The sequence below is a fragment of the Pelecanus crispus genome, chromosome 14, assembly GCF_030463565.1.
Source record: "Pelecanus crispus isolate bPelCri1 chromosome 14, bPelCri1.pri, whole genome shotgun sequence".
Taxonomy (NCBI): domain Eukaryota; kingdom Metazoa; phylum Chordata; class Aves; order Pelecaniformes; family Pelecanidae; genus Pelecanus; species Pelecanus crispus.
The window spans coordinates 9,767,444-9,787,340 of record NC_134656.1 but is presented as its reverse complement, the minus strand read 5'-3'; the positions used below and the strand labels follow the sequence as shown (position 1 = coordinate 9,787,340).

Here is a 19,897-nt window from a genome sequence, read left to right as displayed (position 1 = left end):
CAGCGCAAGGTTACAGCTGGTCACTTACTCATCTGGGCCTGCCCTCCGCGTTCCACATAGCTATCTACTTAGGCTGCTCTGTATAATTTAAGAATTAAAACTAAACACTATGTTACCTACAGCCACATCATCTTAGATGAGCTTAAACAACTGTGAAATTCCTGGGATCTATTAAAAGCAACATTAAGCGCACGCATTAATCAACAGATGCTCAGTAGCTGTGCCTCAGAAAACCACAAGTGAGAAGCAGGCTGAAAGGCCTCCTACCAAAATGATCACTTGCTGTTGCAACCAAGTCCTTGAAAAACCATCTGTACAGCGATATTAGACCGGTGTTTGGTTCAGTAGTTATCTCAGTGGTAGTCAGTCTGACTGACCCCTTCACAGTAGCAACGACAGGTCAAGCAAGCAGTTGTATTTCCTGCTGATGAGTCAGACATGAGACATGAAAAGCACCGTCTCTTCATACAGAACATTTTAGACGTTATAATTTGATATCACTTGTGGTTACTTCACCCACAGCGCGCTGCTCTGAGACATGACATTTCATTTCAGTGGAAATGTTGTCAACTCACAGTCGCTGACCAACTGCACCTCCTGGTAGCTGGGGCTTCCTGTTCTCCCATGGTCGCTTGACTCATAGAATTGTAGAATCATAGAATCGTTTAGGTTGGAAAAGACCTTTAAGATCATCCAGTCCAACCATTAACCTACACTACCAAGTCCACTCTAAACCAATCAAGGGTAGACTAGACTAAACCATGTCCCAGGGTGCCACGTCTACCTGTTTTTTGAACACTTCCAGGGATGGTGACTCCACCACCTCTCTGGGCAGCCTGTTCCAATTCTTGACCACCCTTTCCGTAAAGAAATTTTTCCTAATTTCCAACCTAAACCTCCCCTGGCGCAGCTTGAGCCCATTTCCTCAGCAGCCCTTGATCCCCCCCAGCCGCTCTGATGCTCCCCGCTGCTACAGGGGTCCCTGGGATCCTTGTCCTCCTTCTACCTTTTTCCTTTCCCCCTTCAGATCCTGGCTTTTGTGAGGTTTAGTCTTGGGTTTGTGTTTCTCTAGGTTCCCAGGCCTCTACTTTCCTGGCTCAATCCTCCTTCCTTCCACATCCCTTCCTGAACCCTTCCCATGGCCCCCAACACCCATCTGTGCTTCACCCTTGGCCAGGGCCAGCAGGCACCGTGAGGAGAAGGTCAGCTCACATCCTGAAGAGTTACATCTGCAGTCATCCCTTTTCTACATCAATCTCTCATGATTAAAGGCACATGACAGCTACAAGGCCAGTAAAACAAAACAAGTGTGGAGTTTCCTGATCATGCCAGTTGAAAGATTTAAGGAACAAAAACAACTGAAAAAAATGAGGCCAAGGCCAAAACCAAAAAACCCTAAAACAAAAGCAAAAAAAAAAAGCAAAGAGAAAGCAAAATAGCTAAAAGTTCTGGCCTTCGTTCTTAGGCCAGATGACCTGCTCTTTCACACCGAGCAAAACTCGAGTGACTAGGAAAGATAGTTTTAAGATTTTCTTTATTCTGCACTAGCCTGGTACAGAATTGAACATCGCTCTGGTGACAACTGCAAGGGCCCACTGATTACAGGTGACGATTACACGGGACTCTAGCCATGCCCTTTTCCCTGACCGACACTGCTGCAATGGCTCTACTTCTTCCACCACTTGCTGATTTGCTTTTAAGAAACTTTGCCCTTGCAGAGGGATGCAGTGACTCCTTTTAACGCGGAGCAGCTATAAGATATGGAGGAAGGGGGCTACGGGGAGGAGGAGCAGACTTGTCAGAGCTGCACAACAGAAGAGGCACCAGTTACGAAGTGCAACAAGGGGGCTTCCAGCTGCACAACAGAGAAAACGTTCTTCAGCCGGGGACTGGTGCAGCACGGGGACAGGTCTCCCAGAGCAGCTGGGACTCTCCATCCTTAAAGATTTTCAAAATTTCTCTGGACAAGGCCCTGAGCAACCTCCTCTAACTTTGAGGTTGGCCCTGCTTTGAGCGGGAGGTTGGACCGGAGCTCTCCAGAGGTGCCTTTTAACAATTCTTTCTCTGATTTCTAGGCGGACAGGACAAGGACCGCGCGAGGAGGACTGGGCTGCACAGGAGGGGAGCTTCTGCCTGTCGTGTGACCCAGAGCACGAGCCGTACTGCGCGGAGGTGAGATGCACGTGGCCCCGCTGTCCTTCTCTGCCACATTCCCACCCATTCTCCCCCAATCCCTTTCAATTTAACTTCTTGCATTTTCACTGGGCTTCCCAGAAAAGCAAAAGAAAAACCCCCAAAGTTATTATGAGCTAAAAACATGCAAATTTGCAGAAGACCGATTTCTTTTTAGAGACGTTCTCAGGGGAAATAGTGACAATTCACCTTTTAGCGAGCAGCTACTTCCAGCCATCTAGGGTGACCTGCACCAGTCTCTGTTAGTACTGAAGCAACACTCCATACCCCTCTGGTGTTTTGACACAGCACATTTGGAGCACTTCACAAATACTGAAATTGGCCAAGGCTTGGCAAACTCTGAATTTTAATTTTTGCACAAAAAAGGAAGACAGAATTCACCAGGAAATTTCCTCTGTTTCATCAGCTTAAGTGTAACACATTCTGGATCAAGCTTCATCATTTATGGATGAAGTGTTGTTCATAATCTCCACTCCAGAGCATCGTGAAGACTGAGATCAAAGAGCAGAAGCGCCTGAGCTTCTGACGTGTTGGAGGCCCACAGTCCCCCCAGTTTCCAAATGGAGTAAGATGTGCACATCACCTCCGGAAATCAGCTTGCACCATCTTGCAAAGTGCCACCCTCATTTTTCACTGGCACCAGTGAGCTTTAAGTGCGCGACACCACGTGTGCCTAAGCTGAAGTCATGCACTCTAAACTCTCCCAAACACTACCGGGATGGAGAGAATGAGTTAAAGCAGATGGGGATTAGCAAACTGCAGATTGTCAGAAATTAGCCAGTGTGGAAAAAAATAAATGGTTATAACTGTAGTAAGACTAAGTAGGTCACCACAAAACCACATCAGAATATGAGAACGAAGAAGGAGGTGTGGGTTCAGTCTCACTGCAGGAAATCAGACGTTCTCCAGCTCTGCCCTGCCTGCGCCACAAGGAGAAAAACAGCTGCTGCCCAAATCTCACTGGTTTTTAAAACTCACACGTGTTCGTGCCTGTTTCAATGGCTTTCACTTTCTTGTAAATGGATCACATGAGTGTCAGCATGTCTGAGCCATGAATCTACAATTTCATTTTGATTAGAGCGCACACTTGATATCACAGCAGCCCTTCAAAACAACCTGAGGTATACCAACCAGTATGTCTGTTTGTACAATCCCTTTTTTTTTTCCCCGAGGAAGTCAAATCAGAAATGAACAGAAATGCGTGTGATGCTGTTAGACTATTTGTTTCCATAGTGCCCATCATCCCAGCGTCTCAGACTTTCACAGACTGGATGCATATGTATCCATGACGGGCTTTGTAAGCTGGGAGATGCTAACTAGCCCCGTTTGCCAGGTAGGAGCTGATGTGCGGGAGAGCTTAGAGGCCCCAGTCAGCGCAGCAGCCTGGGGCAGAGGAGGGCATTTCAAACTTACACCAGATAAGGCTGGCAATTCGATGATATATTAATTCAAGAGCATTTTGACACTGATTTGGAGGCAGCAGCTTTCTGATTCAGCTTGATAGTAACCAGATAAATGCTGATATACTTCCTTTTTGCTTACAGCAATTGTACAATCCCTTCTTTTTTTTTTTTTTCCTGAAGAAGTCAAACCAGAACTGAACAGAATGCATGTGCTGAGTATTTGTTTCCATAGTGCCCCTCATCCCAGCGCCTCACAGGCTGGATGTATGTCTCCATGGCTGGCTAGGTTCTCGGGCAGCGGCTGGGCAGTGACAGCCGCCCATGGATCAGCTGGGCGCTCACCCCGCTCTGCTCGCCCAGCGGGAAAGGGTTAGGGGAGCTGCAGGCTGAAGATGCCTTATTTAAAAAGTCAGGATCCATTTCCTCGCTTTAGGCACCACGGGAATATTCTGACGTGATGCTACGGCACGCTTTTGCAGCCGTTATACCCAGGTTTCCAGCTTTGAAACAACAGCCCTGCGCCACCATGGCCCCAGTCTGCGTTCAAGCACAAGGGGTTACTGGTGAGCTTGGGTGAGGGCAGCTGAGGGACAGGGAGCCACCCGTCAGAGACAGCCGAGGGGCACGGAGCTGCTGGGTGAGGGCAGCTGAGGGAACGGAGCCAGGCCCAGCCCTGGGCATGGAGCTGCCAGGTAGCAGCGGCCGCGGGCACGGAGCTGCGGGCAATGGCGGCTGAGGCAGACGGCGCCACGGAAGGAGCAGGCGCGCGGCCATGGCGGCTGAGGGCGGGGAGCGGCGGGGCCGTGGCGGCGCCAGGCAGCGGCGGCGCCAGGCAGCGATGGCGCGGGGCGCGGAGGCCGCGGGCCGATGGCGGCGGAAGGCCCGTCCCCAACGGGCGCCGCCGCGCGGGGAGGGTGACGTCACACGGCAGCACGAGCGCATGACGACGCGGCGTCGCCACGCAACGGCAGGACAGCTCGCCGCCCGGCGCGCGCGCAGCCGCCCCCGCTCTCACGTGACGCGTCCCCCCACCCAATCACGCGCCCGCCTGCGGGCCGCCGGCGGCAGGCAGCCGCCGCGCGCGCGTGCGCGCTCTCGCGCCCCGGCCCCGCCCCAGCCCGGGCGCAGCCGTTGCGCACGCGCCCGCCGCCGCGCCGCCCAGGAGCCCCGGAAGTGGCCGCGTGCGGGGCGGCCCCGCAGGCGCGCGGTGGGAGGGTCGAGCCGGCGGCCGGCGAGATGGCGGAGTGAGTGCGGCGGCGGCGGCGGCGGCGGGGGGGGGGCGCGGCCTCCGGGGGGCCTCCGCGTGCCCGCCGCGTGCCCGCCGGGCGCCCTCCCCCTCAGCGGCGACGTGGGGGGCGGGCAGTGTCCCCAGCCCCTCGGCGCCCGCCCCTCTGCTCAGCGCGGCGCCTGGGGCTGCGGCGCGGCCCGGCCCGGCCCGGCCCGGCGGGCTGTGCCTCCCCTGGGCCGCGGGCTGCAGCGCGGGCCGCTGGCGGGGCTGCAGGAGCATCCTGCCCGCGGGAGGGGGAGGCCGGCTCTGAAGCGGCCCTGCGCGGCGGGGGGGCTGGGGAGCTGGGAGGCGCGGGCCCGCAGCCCCCGCGGTTGGCCTGGCACAGCGGGCTCGTTACACTCGACGGGCTAAGTGGGCAAATTCCTTCTCTCCGTGTCAGGCTTTCACCTGCATCCCAAGCTGCGCTGCAGAATATTTGGTGTCTGCCATGCATGAAGGAACTCAGCAATAATCGGCTCCATGAATGTGAACTTCTGTGATCAGAGACCATTTTTAAAAAGCAACCTTAACACGTTGGTCGCTAGTACACATTCAGTATGATCTGGTGGTTGTTTCACGTGTGCATGTCTTTAGTAGGCTAAGTCTTTATCACGCTGCGCCGGTCCAGTATAATCACATATTATATTATCCTGACAGGTCTTTGAATGCCACCCATGAAGTCATCAATGTCACCCTCCACACTACGCTGGCTGCTACTACCAAACTGGTGGTACCTACACCTGCTAAACCTATCCTTCCAGTTCAGACTGGAGTCCAAGCACAGCAAGAGGAGCAATCTAGTGGCATGACGATTTTTTTTAGTCTTCTTGTTTTAGGTGAATGATGAACTGAAAGTCTTTTAATCTCTGTTAATCGTACTCTGTATCTGAGAACATAGGCCAGCTTTCAAAATCATAGCATTTTAGTTCTCCTCAGCTTGTCTCTCTATGAAGTGGAATACTGTACAGGCACAGGGATTTAGAAAGTTGGGTATGTAACTGCGTGAACTTCCCAGGCCTGTGGAAAGCTGAGGACCATTGCAGACCTTCTGACCATGGTCTCAAAGCGCAATCAACATTTTTAGTTGTCTTTGCCTTCTCTGTCAAGCACATGGCATGTGTTCATGTACAAAGACGACAGTCAGAATACTCCGTGGTGCTTGCGGCTGTCTTTGAGGACAGTGTACTAAACAGATGCCAATTTAGCTACTTGTAGCGCTTCTGGACAGCTCTCAGATAGTTTGTTATATATGCCAATAGAAGGCAGTCAGATTTACATGCACAAGTACTAAAGTTCATTATCTGTTTTTCTGTCTCTCCTTACTTTCTTTACATTCTACAAGAGTGCGATAACAACATGCAAATTGCCATAATTTTATTAACGTTGCACATATATAGGCATTTTGAATGGCAGATGCATGCCCAACTTTTCTATAAGTCTGGGCTGTTATCTTTATTTAATAGAATATAGTTATCTCTCACCATGTGCTTAGAGCAATTCTGTAGTCAAAACTGTAACAATAACAAAACTTTCATGGAGGGTTAAGGGTTTGTCCGTTTTCCTTTGTGTGTTTGTGTGCTTGGTTCCTCCAAAGCAAGCTACACTGAGAGACTTTTCTGTGACAGATGGGTCATGTGGTCTTCGAAGTGGTTATTCTTTCCAGTAGCAAATGGAGAAAATAATAGGTGTGGACTTGACAGCAATGCAGAAACTTCTGCAAATCGTTTGGGTTTTTAAAAAAAAAAAAATTGTCTCTTATAAATACCTATTATTAAGTGCAGCAAAAAGTAGAAGGCTTCTGCTTGTTTCTGAAGTATCTGTTTGTCTTCAAAGAGGGTTAATGTTTTCCCAGAGGTCAGTGGCGTATTAGAATTTGAACAGAAACAAAAGAAAGACCAAAGCAAAATGCAGTAGATCAGAAGACTTCTAAGATTAAAATAAAATTTCTGAATGTGCATGTCTCATGGATTTTAAAAGGGCTGTTCATGGTAAAATTGTATTCTTAGGACTGAAGAACAGAGCTATGATTTTTTTGGCTATGTTCCAGCCTATCTATGCCAGTCTGATAGCTTGATGGATCTTAAAAGCATCACCGTCAGAACAGGGGAGTTCCCTGAACAAAGTAAAGCCGGTATAAAAGCTTATTGTTCATAGTTACTCCCATTCATAATTTCCGATTTAAGGGTATAAGAAGGGTGAAAATGAATGTATCTACAATACTCTTAAATCTGTATGTCACAACCTGTAAAATGGCCTTTAGAATGTTCTAAACTGGAATAGACCCAGAAGCAGATCTGTTCTGAGCTGTGTTGTGTCACAGCCAAGCCATAAATTTAAAGTGCCTGAAGTAGCTTGAGTTAGTCTCTGACCCCAGATTTCTATGGCTTGTTTATCTGTTGAAACACCACTTAACTTTCAAAGTCATAACTCTCTTCTGCCATGTTCATGTGATCCATGAATTCCCTTCTGTTATATGCTTTTACTGTGCTCTTCCTTAGGGGGACACTCAAATGTTCTTTTAGCCTGTCCAGAACGCTGCTTTTTCCGGCCTCTTGCCTGATTGTTAGACTCCTGATACGTGCAAGTGCCTGGAGCAGATGATGTGCTGCCAGATACAAACTGAGCAGTCCTACACAAGGGATGGGTGACCCGACAGCTAAAGAATATACCAGGCTGCCATATATTTATGGTGGTGGGAGTTACTTCTTGGACTATGGTTGCTTTTTGTTTTATTGCCAAAGCAAAGTAGTCGAAAGCTGGTTGAAAGGAGCTGGTGATTAGATCTGCTAAACAGAAAGCATGTTTGTGCTTGCACTGGAGTTTGCTGGAACTCCGTAATGTCCAGATGCCTTTATGGGTCTGTCCCAAAGAGCAGTATAGAATGCTTTTAACACAGTAATCCTAGATGTCGTTACTGGATGCTTATTTTTCATGTTTAACAGGCAGGAAATTGATACAAAACTCAATAATACTGATTGACAGGTGAAAAAAAACTTTGCTTGGGATACACGATGAAGCTATTGCTCCCATGGTCTGTTTGGCAGTTGGCAGCCAAATGTCTGAGTTGCTTGTTAAGTCAGCTTCTGAACTGCTGCAGTTTCTAGTGCAGCATTTTAAAGTAAACACCAGTTTGAGTCTGCATTATTGTGCTGTAAACTCAGGTGTGTTGAGAACCGATGGATTGATAGCATAAAGATTGGTGGAGTGGAAGTGGGGTAAATGTGGGGGGAAGGGAGCCCTGCCAGTCTTCATGAATGGAGCCATCCCTGCTCATCGCTCTGAACCCAGAGCTTTGGCCCTGAACAAATTACCTGCCAGTAATTGAGCAAATACTACTGTTTCTCATGAGTCCTTGCTCAGTTCATAAACCCTTTCATCTGTTCACATGCACATCAATGAAATGCTCACCATATTCTGTATGAACTGGGTGTACAAGATAACCAGTGGGAGAATGCAGGCATCAGTGTGATACCCATTCCTTAGCACTGTATTGGAGAGTAGGACAGTGAAAAGGGATATTTGTATTTATGAGGTTTGTATTTCTTTTTTGTGACAGTGTATAGTAAATACAGATCATTCTGTAGACCCCAGTAGTTCACAGGCAGTGTGATCCAGCAAACCATGGCAGTGCTCAGAACTATTTGTGCACCATTTTGCACCTTTTTGGGCTGTAAATCAAAAGCACTCTTCTGAACCATCTGCGAGTGGCTGTTTGTTTTTTAGTTAAACCAAATCACTAAGAGCAGTTCCGAGAAGCTAGTTCATTCCAGAGTTCAAAACGTGTGCTGGTGTAGTGTGGCCTGGCACTGTGCTGCCTGCACTGAAATAGGGTGAGAGTCACAGACACAAGGCACGGAGTAAGGAGAACAAAGATTCCCGTTGCAGTTATGACTAGGTTTGCCAAATACGCAGTTTAAAACAGTCTCTGCTGTGATTAACAGGCCACAATTTGACTGCAGTATATAAAATGCTATTGACTTTGCTTGAGCTTCATTTGCTTTCTGAAAAAACGCAAGCAGTAATATTGCTTATATCCCAGGCCACTGCAGAATGATTTATTAGCAAATAGAGCAAAATACATATATTACAGACACGCAGGCCAGAGGTTGTTTCTTTGTTTGACCCTTTGTTGAGCTAAATTAAAATGGGAGAAGAGTTGTGGTACTTTCAATGTGGGGAACATTCAAATCAAAATTGTTAGGAATTTAATAATCCAGGATTATTTGATTCTTACAGATAAATTTCCTGTCTGTGCTAGTTCTAAAAGAATCGAGTGCTGTCTTCCAACCATATCCATGGATGGTACCCAGATCTGCTATAGATCCTTTGTAATTTGCCTTTACCATTGGCATAGAGGCTGTGATGGGATTTTCACGTTACTGTAACCTTCATTTTTGTTGTGAGAGAGAGACTTCCTCCCTGCTGGATGAACTACATTACTAGAGTACAAAATTGAATTTTTAAAAGCCATAAGTGAATGTTGCATCAGATTTAAATTCTGATTGGTTTTTAACTTCAAGCCAAGTCTGTTTTGTGTTTTTCTACACTGGTCCTTTCCCCTTATTGGTTTAACTTTTAGCAACGCTCAGCAGTAAATGTCTCTTGCTGATTTGGATAAGAATTTGGCTGATGCTTGTTACGAGAACCGGGATATTTAAACGGTTACCCATTCTGCAACGTCATAGCCCCACTGAATGGGAGTTACGGAGGCCGTGGAGGCAGACTCTTCTCAGGTGCACAAAAGGGCAAGAAGCACCAGTCACAACTTGCAACAAGGGGAATGTGGGTTGGAGAGAAGAAAATTCTTCACCATGAGACTTAAGCACTGGAATTGGGGTTGAGAGAGGTTGTGACTTCTTTCTCTTCAGAGATTTTCAAACTTGACTGGACGAGGCCCTGGGCAACCTTCTTTGACTCTGGAGTTTGCCCTGCTTTGAGCAGGAAGTTGGACTAGATGACCCCGAGAGATCCCTTCCGATGTAAATGATTCTGTGATTATCCGTTGGGGTGAAGCCCATCTGCTAGAGGGACTTGGATATGACAGCACGTAGCTTTGCAATTTTAATTGAGGCCATGCGTACATGTATGTTTTCTTTAAAAAATACGAAATGTTTACCAAAACGTTCTTAAACCAGTGTGTTCTGTATAACTGACGTTTTTTACAACTACTGCTCAGAGAAGGTTTTCTTGTAAGCTGAATCAGGCTCTAAAAGTAGTAATACTGGTATTTTTAGAGATAATTTTAAGTCCTAAGATTTGCCTTAGTTATTTTCTGCCATTTGTAGATCCATTTACATACTTCAGTGAGAATTAGGTTTGAACTAAAATTTGGTTTCTTGCATTAGTGGATTTCTACTAAATCATTAGGAGTTGTTTTGCTGCATGTATTTTAGAAATACTACTTAAAAGTATATTTTATTCTCTTCTAACACTTCTAAATCTACAATTTGTTTTTTTCCTTCACAGCTATCTGCATCATATTGGTGCATTTACTGATAAAATACCGACTTCATTTTTTACCAGAGAGTGTGGCTGTTGTTTCTTTAGGTGAGTAACCATGACGTTTTTACATTGAATTCGTGTTAATTCAGGGACTCTCAGTACTCTGTGCTTGAAACAATGCTCTGTTGTGTGTTAACCATCACTAGAAAGATGCAGCAAACTGGATGCAGTGAAGAAAACAAGCGGTTCATAGGATTAAATTAATGGAAGAAATCAAGAGATGAGCATATGTGCAGAGACTGGCTGGGTAAAATGACACATATAGGCGCTATAGGGATGTCGCTACCTAAGTACTCTGGCAGCTTCCTCTAGTTTTGCATCTGCACTGTAGGGCAAGATACTGCAGCACTCCCTGGCAGCGAGACTCTGGCCTTCCCTTTGAAGTGGTACATGCGTTTGTATGAGTTTTGGTAGAATTATGTCTGTATAAGTGATTTTAAGCTAGCTGGTGACTGTAATTGTACCCTAAAAACTTGCCTGGACTGCCAGATACTTAACTATCCCTGTAGTACCATGACAAGAGCTCTTCCTATGACTTGAGCTATAAGAATGCCACCCTTAATGAAGATCAAGTGCTACCTTAATTTGAATTAAATCTGGAGTATTCCTAAGCCTGTAGTTTTATGTTAGGATAATTTCATTTCTTTGTATGCTGTTGCTCCTGATTTATAACGTGTAAATGAGGAGGAAATCAGGCCAAATATATTTACTATTTTCTCTACATACTGTCTAACATAGTGTTTAAAGAACCTGGTCTAACTAATCCCAGGAACAGTTTTTCAGCTGTCTCTGTAACTTGTTTACAAGAATCTGTGATATTTTTGCTTCTATTACTAGTGACACTTTCACTGACAGCCATTCTAAAAATACAACAGAAAGAGAAAGATGCTTAGCTGTAATTCTAAGGTAGTGTGGAGGAGTGTAATACTTGTTGAGCAGGTAGATTTTGTCTTTCTCCTGGTCTTTGCCTGTTGTACTCTGGTACCTTCTTCTCTCATATTCCTTAACTGTATTTTCACACAATTTCTCAGTGGGAGGAAATAAGCTTTCTGGTGCTTGTCAGTACCTTATGCTTTCTGGAAAACAGGAATCTTCTTGCATCTTGGGTGCTAGATTGAGAAGATCTCAGAGCTGTTACTTAGCAGAACGAAAAATGCATTTTCCTGCAGGCGTGACTCCTTGAATTTTTAGATAACTCTGTATGATGCAGACCGCATCACATTACTAGCGTAGTAGAAGGCATTGAAGCTTAAAGAGATACTCACTTGCAAGGCCCTATTTGAGTTTTGATATTACTGTGCAGCTGAAAAACAAATAGACCTGTAAGAAATCTGTTGTAGTGCTGGTATGGATTTCCTGGGTATTGCATGCACACCTCATCTTTTTAGGAGCAGTATCCATCAGACTATTGTGCGTTTACGCTTCTGTCTGCCATAGTATGACATAGGAAGATCAGAGCTGCTGCAGATCATCCTGACTTACTTTGTCATCCCCATAGAAACCATGCAGTGTTTGATTCACTGTTGACACACTTTTCTTTCCTTCCCCTCTTACATTATTGTCGTGGATGGTTGAGATGTAGTATATCTTCCAGTGTCTTGAAAGGTTCCCAAAGGACGTTACTATGCCTTCAGTAGCTGCCTTCTTTGTACACAAAAATCCAGGTGAAAGGTGTTAATTTGGCTTCTAATCAGGTTAGTTACCATTGTTACTAAATAGCTAATCTAAATTTAAGCCTAATCCTCAATTAAAATGTAGCAGTATATTGAGTGCTCTTGCTTGTGTAGTTTTGGATTTTCTTTACTATCATTCCTTATATTCTGTCCCGAGCCAGCTGCTGGGCAGTGCTCAGCTGAGGTGTTAGGCAAGCTTGCATCGCTGCTCCTGCTGAGCTTTGCAGAGAGCAGCAGAGGCACAGACATTCTTCTGTTTCTTATTCTTGACATCTCAGCAGCAGGACAAGGATTTTAGCTGTGCTGGTATGTTCTGCGCTCCTGTCAGTCCCAATAAAAGTTTGTTCATGGTAAGTTTTTGTGCTGGGGCTGTCACTGCTGCTCTCAAGATGGGTAAGAAGGAGCAGCAGTGCATCTCCTGTATGTGCATGTAGAGGGCATGTAGGAAACTTGCACAGTTCAGTTTTCGGTGTGAATCACAGCATAGCTGTAGTCTGCCTCCCAAACCAGATGAGATGGTACCAGCAGATGCAATTCCACTGAGTCAAGAGTGTGTTATATCCAGTAGCAATCCAGCTAACATGTCCTGTCTCACTTAAGCCTTATTTATTTAGTTTATTGACTCAGCCATATTTAAACTACTGTCAGCTCTGTTGACAGGACACGGCATCTGTAATAATTAGTGGAATTGCCAATTAATTACTGGTCAGTGAACCTCTATTACGGGTAATGATCTACACGGCTGCAAGAGCACAGCTTATGTTTCAAGTATCCAGTTTTGCTAGCAGTGCCAGAAGTGAGGTGTGTCCTATTTTGATTGTAAATTAAGCAACTGTTCTCAAGCAGTTATTGAAAGCTAATAAAAATGGCAGCAGAGACGAAAGTATGGTTTTCACAATTGTTTTTCCTCCTACTGTCTAAGCTGTTCGGAAGCTTCTCTTTCACAGTTCTAGGGCATTCCTGGTGGGCAGGGCGGGAGTGCATTCTCTAGGGCTGGATTTTGATCTTTGTCCTTAAAAGTTACTGGAATGTTGTTGGTAAAAATAGTTGCCAGGAAAGCTTTTCCTCTTTGATTTGTTACTGAGTTTTAAGATGTTCTCAGGAAAAATAGAGGTTGGTTTTAATAAGAAAATTCCTATAACATTTTCAAAAGAATGAGGCTTAGATTAACTCTTACAGATCTAGCTTTCCAATTAGCCCCTTGACAAAACTGATCTACATGATTTAATAGATGGAACCAGCTGAACAAAACATGCTTTCATTTAATCTGGTAATAAAAGATGAGTACTTTGTAAAGATGTGTGGGAGAGGTTTTAAAAAACAGCATCAAAGTTTCGTTCTGCTGCTGTTAAAGCCTCTTGGTGATGCATTATTTTGCGCAGCCCTCTTTCATGACTTTGCTTAGCATAATCTTAGTTTAGCAGTACTGTTGTGTGTGATATACAGCTAGAAGTAACTTGTGCTGTATAAAGGTGTAAGTTGTATGATTCAGGCTCATTCTTTTCCCTTAATGTCTGCTGTTGCCTTACATTTATATTGTCGTTCATTTAACTTTTGATACCGTGAAAGGGCCTTGTCTGTCCGTGACACTGTTGTTAGGGTCAGTTTGCGAGTAGCTCTTCCTCTATAAAAGAGATTGAGACCAGCCTTTTACTTAGGCCCCTTGAGCTTATGGGATAGCGATGCCCAGCTTGTGGCCCCCAGCCCATGCCTGGCCTACGCACAGGGGTCCAGTTGCACAAAATCGTGCTGGAGCCCTTTCACTTCAGCAGAAGTGAGTTAAGGGACTCTCTTTTCTTATAAATCCCCTCTAAACATAGTTTTATATGAGGGCTGTCAATACTGATTCATAAAATACTGGGAAGTTTGTTCAGGAAGCGTACTTCCTGAAGTCTGTGCCTTCAGATGTATAGGCTCTGGTTGTTGTTTATTTTTTCCCTGCATAAACTTCTTGTTAAATGATACAAGCACTGCCTGTACCAGTTGAAAACAGTGTTGCTGTGCTGCAAACATTAGAAATGTTCTAGTCCTTTTCTTCTGACACAGCTTCCATCCCAGAATGGAAAGCCTGACTGTTAGGAGAGACCTGTGTTTATATGGCATGTGAGTGGCTGTATCTGCATTCTGTCCTCCTTCAAAGAACAGCAGACCTTTGATGTTCATTCATTAATGTTTTGCTCTTCCTTTCCGTATAAACCATTTCATGGAACAATTATTTGTTGAGCAATATGGAACAATCTGTCCTCTGGGACCAATGCCTTCACATATTTTTGTATGAAAGAAGGCTTAAGCCTCATGGCTTTGTGTGTATGACACATCCATCAGCAGTAATCCATGTGATGCTATTTGTAAGACTCTTTTGATAGCTAGAGCATGAGAGAATAAAAACACATGAGTTACCAGAAAGCATACTTTAAGCTTCTCAGCCACTTTTTACCTTTCATTCAGTGTATTTCACTTCTACGTCCCAGTGTTTGACTATGAAGTCTCCATTCTGTAAATAATAAAACACAACTATGCAGAAACACAGATCTGGAATCTGACTAAAGACAAATTCCTCATAACTCCTTGAAAGCAATTAATGACAGTTCATGAATTATTGTCATGACTTTCAGGAGAAATCTTCTTGTTAGTTTGGAGTTTTCTGTCTTATCTGTTTGAAGATGTATAGGAGGAAAGAGCATGATAATCTTTAACCACTGAGTTTGCAGTACCCTTAAAAAAATCTTTTATACTCAAATTAGTATTTCTAGATGTGTAATTAATTTGGGAAATAGTTCTGACAGTGTCTCCACCCTGATCAGAATTTGTTGCCTACTTCATTGCCATTAAGTACTATGAATTCATTGAGGCAAAATTCACTTCGGAGAAGACTGATTTTGCATAAGCTGTGTTAACGCTGAAAATAGCATTGAAGTGACATGAAGGTTTTGTGTTGTCACACAGATATCTAACTCTTAACTTCCTGATTCTTTAGCAAGAAAGGTGGAATTTGATTGGAATGCAGCTTAGATGGAGAAGCTTTTTTGAGTAAACCTTTATGAACCAATGAACACAGCACTCTCAATATGCGTGTTCAGTATTTGGATATCCCAAGTGACAATCCTTTGTGTAGGGAAGCTGTGTAATTATGTAACTGTAATTATGGAGACTGTCATATATTGGACCACACCCACTTTGTGTTTTTGTGATTTAGGAATGAAAGACTTGCTGCTTTATGTTTTGCTTTGTTTTCACTTTTAAAACTTTGTTGACTGAGAGTTGATAAACAGTTAATGGAAACGGTGTGTTTTGTGAATGTTTCAGAATGTTATCTCCTTCTCTCCTAGGTATCCTTATGGGAGCTTTTATAAAAATCATAGAGGCTCAAAAGCTGGCCAACTGGAAGGTATATTTGAAGCAATTAATTTCTAATTGTAGAACAATCCTTAAATGTTTAAAATAAGACTGTTTGTAATATTAGTTTCTTTAGATGTAATTTCCAAAAACTTACGTATATTGTACTTGATGCCGAAGTTTGGGATTTTTTTTAATAATACAACCAATTTGAGGTCTTGATCATGCTGAACATTTTCTACACAGTATTTTTCTACTCTAGTAATCCTTTTTACAGTACCAAATCTGTTCCTATTAGATACATGGTAGAAGAAGGTACTGGGCATCCTTGGGATCAGTTACAGTAAGAAAAATAGCGATTCAATTATTTGTCTTGTATACTTTTTGACTGTATTTAGTCCTCTTCCTCCTTTTGGAGTTAATTTTGTAGGTGTTTTATAGAAAAAAAATGTGTTTTGATAGGTTGTAAAGTCACGTGTTTTACCTGAAGATGTTAACATAGATTTCGCAGAGGTAAAAAGGAGCACTTCTTCAGAATAGCTGTGCTAAAAGTCATGTTATTTACTTATTTTATTTACTTAAAACTGCAACAAATTGTGGTGCTAAGAACAGACAGTTCACAAAGCGATCCATTCAGCATGGCATGTTTCTTGGGTGCTCCATTGCTTCTTGTGGAAAGACTGCCAAAACCAGGGTGCATGAAGCAGCAGCATTTTTCCCGCTGGCTGAGACAATGGAAACATGTTTTGAGCTTTATTTCCAGCAGAAAATACAGGCAAAGCTTCTGTGCAGAAGCTTGTCCTTGTCCTGGTGCCCGGTGCTTTACGGACTTATAAAGAAGATGCTAACAGTGATGGCAAACAGACATAGGAACATGTGACCAGAGAGATTGTGGGAATCTCCATCCACAAAGATATTCAAAACTTGGCTGGATAAAGCCTTGAGCAGCTGGAGTTGCCCTGAGTTGGCCCTGCTTTAAGCAGGGGCTTGGATCAGACACCTCCAGAGGTCCCCTCCAACCTGAATTAGTGTGTGATTCATTGCTGTCTGTGCATGTGTGGAGTTACAGAGGCTTTCCCAGGGAGGGAGAATCCTGGTAGAAGTATCTCCAAGAGGTGAAATCTACAGTGAAGCAAGGATTTTGTCTCCTACAGTTTATCCACATCATCAAAGCAATGAACTCTTCACTATTCCTGCTTTAATTTAAAATCCTGCAGTATTTAAAATGTGATTCTGTTTCATGGGATCAAAGTTTATTAGGATTAGATCAGTGAACTGATTGAAATCACAGTGATTTGAATCACCAGTTTTAAACAGGATTTATAGTAGCAGGCTGAAAGTCTTGGTCTGAGTAGTGAATTTTAATCCTAGCTTGCAGCTTAATATTTCTTGGCAGTTATTTCCCTAAAGGAAGATTTTTTCTTTTCTCCTTAGTTGAAATACATTAAAATGCATAGATTTTCAATCAGATGTAGCTTTACAATTACATATTATACTACTTCTTTTGTCGACTAACTACACTGATGCTGTGTACATTCATTTAAGCAATTACATAGTTCAAGAGTAATGGTGTGATATTTCATTTTTACATATTTACTTATTAGAAACAGGGGGTGGTGCATTAGGTAGTGTTTTTCCATTCCTGATTTGTGTCAACTGGATTTGATTTAAAATTCAGAGTCAGTTAAACAGCCACAAAATCAGCATTTTAAAATAGCTTCTTATTGGTGAAATAAAATACTCTGAAGAAGATCCTGTATGTAGGAAGAACAAAGAAAGCTTAAAGTATGCTCTGATTTGAGCACTGATTCTATAAACACAGGAAATACTGACTGTAGCTAGTGAATTCTGTAGTTTATTTGTGGTAAGCATAGGTCAAATCTTGGGCGGTACCGGGGATGCTGTATCTGGTTGCTCACGTTATCAGCTAAGGTGAAGGGTCACAGATAGCACATTATTATTTGCTTATTTAAGTTACTTTCACTGTATTAAAGCTTAGGTTTTAACATAGACTGTCAAAATTTCAGATGTGAAATGTTCTAATCAATAATTATTATGTACTTTATAAAATGGTTTTAAATGTTTTTAAATTTGCTAGAGAATTTTTGTTTATCTGATACGGAAAAAAAAATAGAATATTTAACTGCAGGCTGTATCTATGTACAAAGCGTATCTTGGATCATATCCCTGCCCTAAGAACTTTGTAATGTAATTTCTTGCAATCCTGCCTTCCTAAGTCTTCAGTGTGCCTTGTACTTGCTGGTGATTCTTGCTGGCTAGCGTGGCTGATAACTACAGTCCTCACGTTTTACTTTCCTGGTCTCTGCTTCAATGCAGCAGAAATGCAGTCCTTCCTTTTCATTATTTCTCACCTCCTTGTCCAGCTCTGCCTTCAGGGGCTTTTAAACAGTGTAATTAATCAGGTCTGTGGGTTTTTTGTTCTAGCACAGTTACTGTATTGACAGAAACTAGGCAGCATTAGCCATCGAGGCATGGAATTGTGCGTGCAGAATAATGGACTAAAGCATTTCAGTATAAAGGATGAGTTTTATTTTCTAAGTCCCCCAAATCCTTTAAGATGATTATTGCTGGTACAGACAGGAATGAGACTTTAGAGAGATGAGTACTTCTTTTTCGAAAGCTGGTGTTTTAACAGAACAGTCAATCAGCTGTTTTAACCTGTATTTAAACAAATTAGTTGTTGCTTACGAAGGTGACAAGTTCTGCTGTATTCAGAGCTGTGGGGACCAGGAGGGGGCCTGGTGGGTACGGAGGGAGAGGCACATTCAGCCCTGATTAATTTGCCTTCTGTGCTTAGTCTGCCAGCAGAAAAAAACAGGGTGCCAGTTTGAGGGTACAACTCCATAAAGCAGTGTTAGCCAAGTGATGAGAAAGGCGACAAAGAGTAAGGTCACCAAAAATTAACATCTTGCTTCGCTGTAGGTTTCATTTCTATCACTCTGATGGTAAAAAGGAACCATCAGAATAGTACCATTAAGTTACAGGCATAAATTACTTTTGCCAAGAAGAGTTAAGCCTCAGACTCTTAACAGTGGTGTATACCTTGAGCCTCTCACTTGCAAGTGTACTAAGATGATGATCAGATTTCTTCTTGTCAGGTGATGAGTTTTGTAGTGAAACTGAACTTGACCATGGTTAACCTAGATTATATTCAAACCAGTGGCCAAGAGGTCACCATTCCTTGACAGTCTTTACAGATTTTGAGACTGTGAGATAAAATGGGAATACTTTTTATGGAAACAGAAAGACTTCTCCTTTGCCATAAATAACCTATTTTCTGTGCAGTTTATTTGGAGACAGTAATTTAAAATAGGTAACGCCTAGATTTTTATCACTGGATTAAAAAAAAACCAATAGAAGTAGCAGCCCTAGAGTAGCTTACTTTCTTCAGTCTTTTATTTTGTGATAAGAAGGGAGAAAGATTAATGCCATTTTCATTTTCCAACTTTTTTTTTTTTTTAAATAATTTCTCTTTTTGGAAGATTTGATGTTATTTCAATAATTATGATATCCTTGAAATTAAAGTTCTTTTTTTTTTTTTTGCAGGAAGAAGAAATGTTTCGCCCAAATATGTTTTTTCTGCTTTTGCTTCCACCTATTATATTTGAATCTGGATATTCATTGCACAAGGTTAGCCCCTGCCACTCATTTTACATGTTGAGGTTTTGTTTGGAACACATTCTGCTTTTAGTCAGCTTCATGAAGTTTAGAATAATTGCATTAAATTCCATCATATTAATCATTAGGGAATTGAGAATGCAAAATTCAAGCCTCTTCAACCCAGAATGCAGGGAATGTACCTTGTTACTGTCAACTGAATGTTGGCAAGGTGTTAGGTACCACACAGAGATTGTTTGCCTTGGTCGGAGAGGTTTCTTACCTCGTCGGAGTTGTGCAAGGGCGGATGTGAAGGAGGCAAAATGGGAAGAAGTAGGATCAGAAGTGGGAAAGGTGGGGTCACTCCATGGCTAAAGAGGAGGAAAATGTTTACAAGGGTTTTCACCCTTTGCCTGGGAGCCTGTGTTTCATGGACATTTCTCACAGCGCTCGTCCTGGCTGAAGTGGTCCTGGTCCTCCCTGTGTGCTGCCTTTCTACTTGAGCTGTGCGGCAGGAGAGGGAGTGAGCGGCGGGTGATGGTAATGTCATGAACTGGTACCAACACTGAAGGCTTTTTTCATACAAAATCACAAGAAATGGACTAGCAACTGAGCAGTTTACAAGCCTTTTTCACATGTCCTGTCTACAATAGATGGATTAATTTACAGTTCTGTCAGGTGGGGAGTGTGTCAAAGTGCTGGTGAATATCCAGCTGTTTGTCTGAGGATTGGCTTGTTGTTAGGGTACCAGACTGACATCCTGTCCTGGGTGTCGGAGGGGTTTGCTCTTGTCCTCAAGAGAGCAGGCTCTTTAGGCAGATGGTGTGGATGTATGTCCTGGGGTACTTGGAACCAAACTAATGAAGCTTTATTATTGGAAACCCAGTTGTGAATCAGAATCTAAT

General features: G+C 43.4%; 1 protein-coding gene across 3 annotated transcripts in view; it reads left to right on the top strand.

Annotated features, from left to right (window-relative positions):
- The first annotated feature begins 4,810 nt into the window (after positions 1-4,810).
- Positions 4,811-19,897, top strand: part of SLC9A8 (solute carrier family 9 member A8) — a 31,674-nt gene continuing 16,587 nt past the window's right edge. For 2 of the 3 annotated variants that reach the window (XM_075721290.1, XM_075721288.1), the window contains exons 1-5: positions 4,811-4,840; positions 5,521-5,699; positions 10,330-10,410; positions 15,368-15,426; positions 18,942-19,025. In XM_075721290.1, the coding sequence (XP_075577405.1) occupies positions 4,833-4,840; positions 5,521-5,699; positions 10,330-10,410; positions 15,368-15,426; positions 18,942-19,025 (411 nt within the window). In that variant the 5' untranslated portion in view covers positions 4,811-4,832. Of the gene's footprint in view, positions 4,841-5,520; positions 5,700-9,033; positions 9,947-10,329; positions 10,411-15,367; positions 15,427-18,941; positions 19,026-19,897 lie in introns of those variants that run through there. The other variant, XM_075721289.1, reaches the window with a different exon arrangement.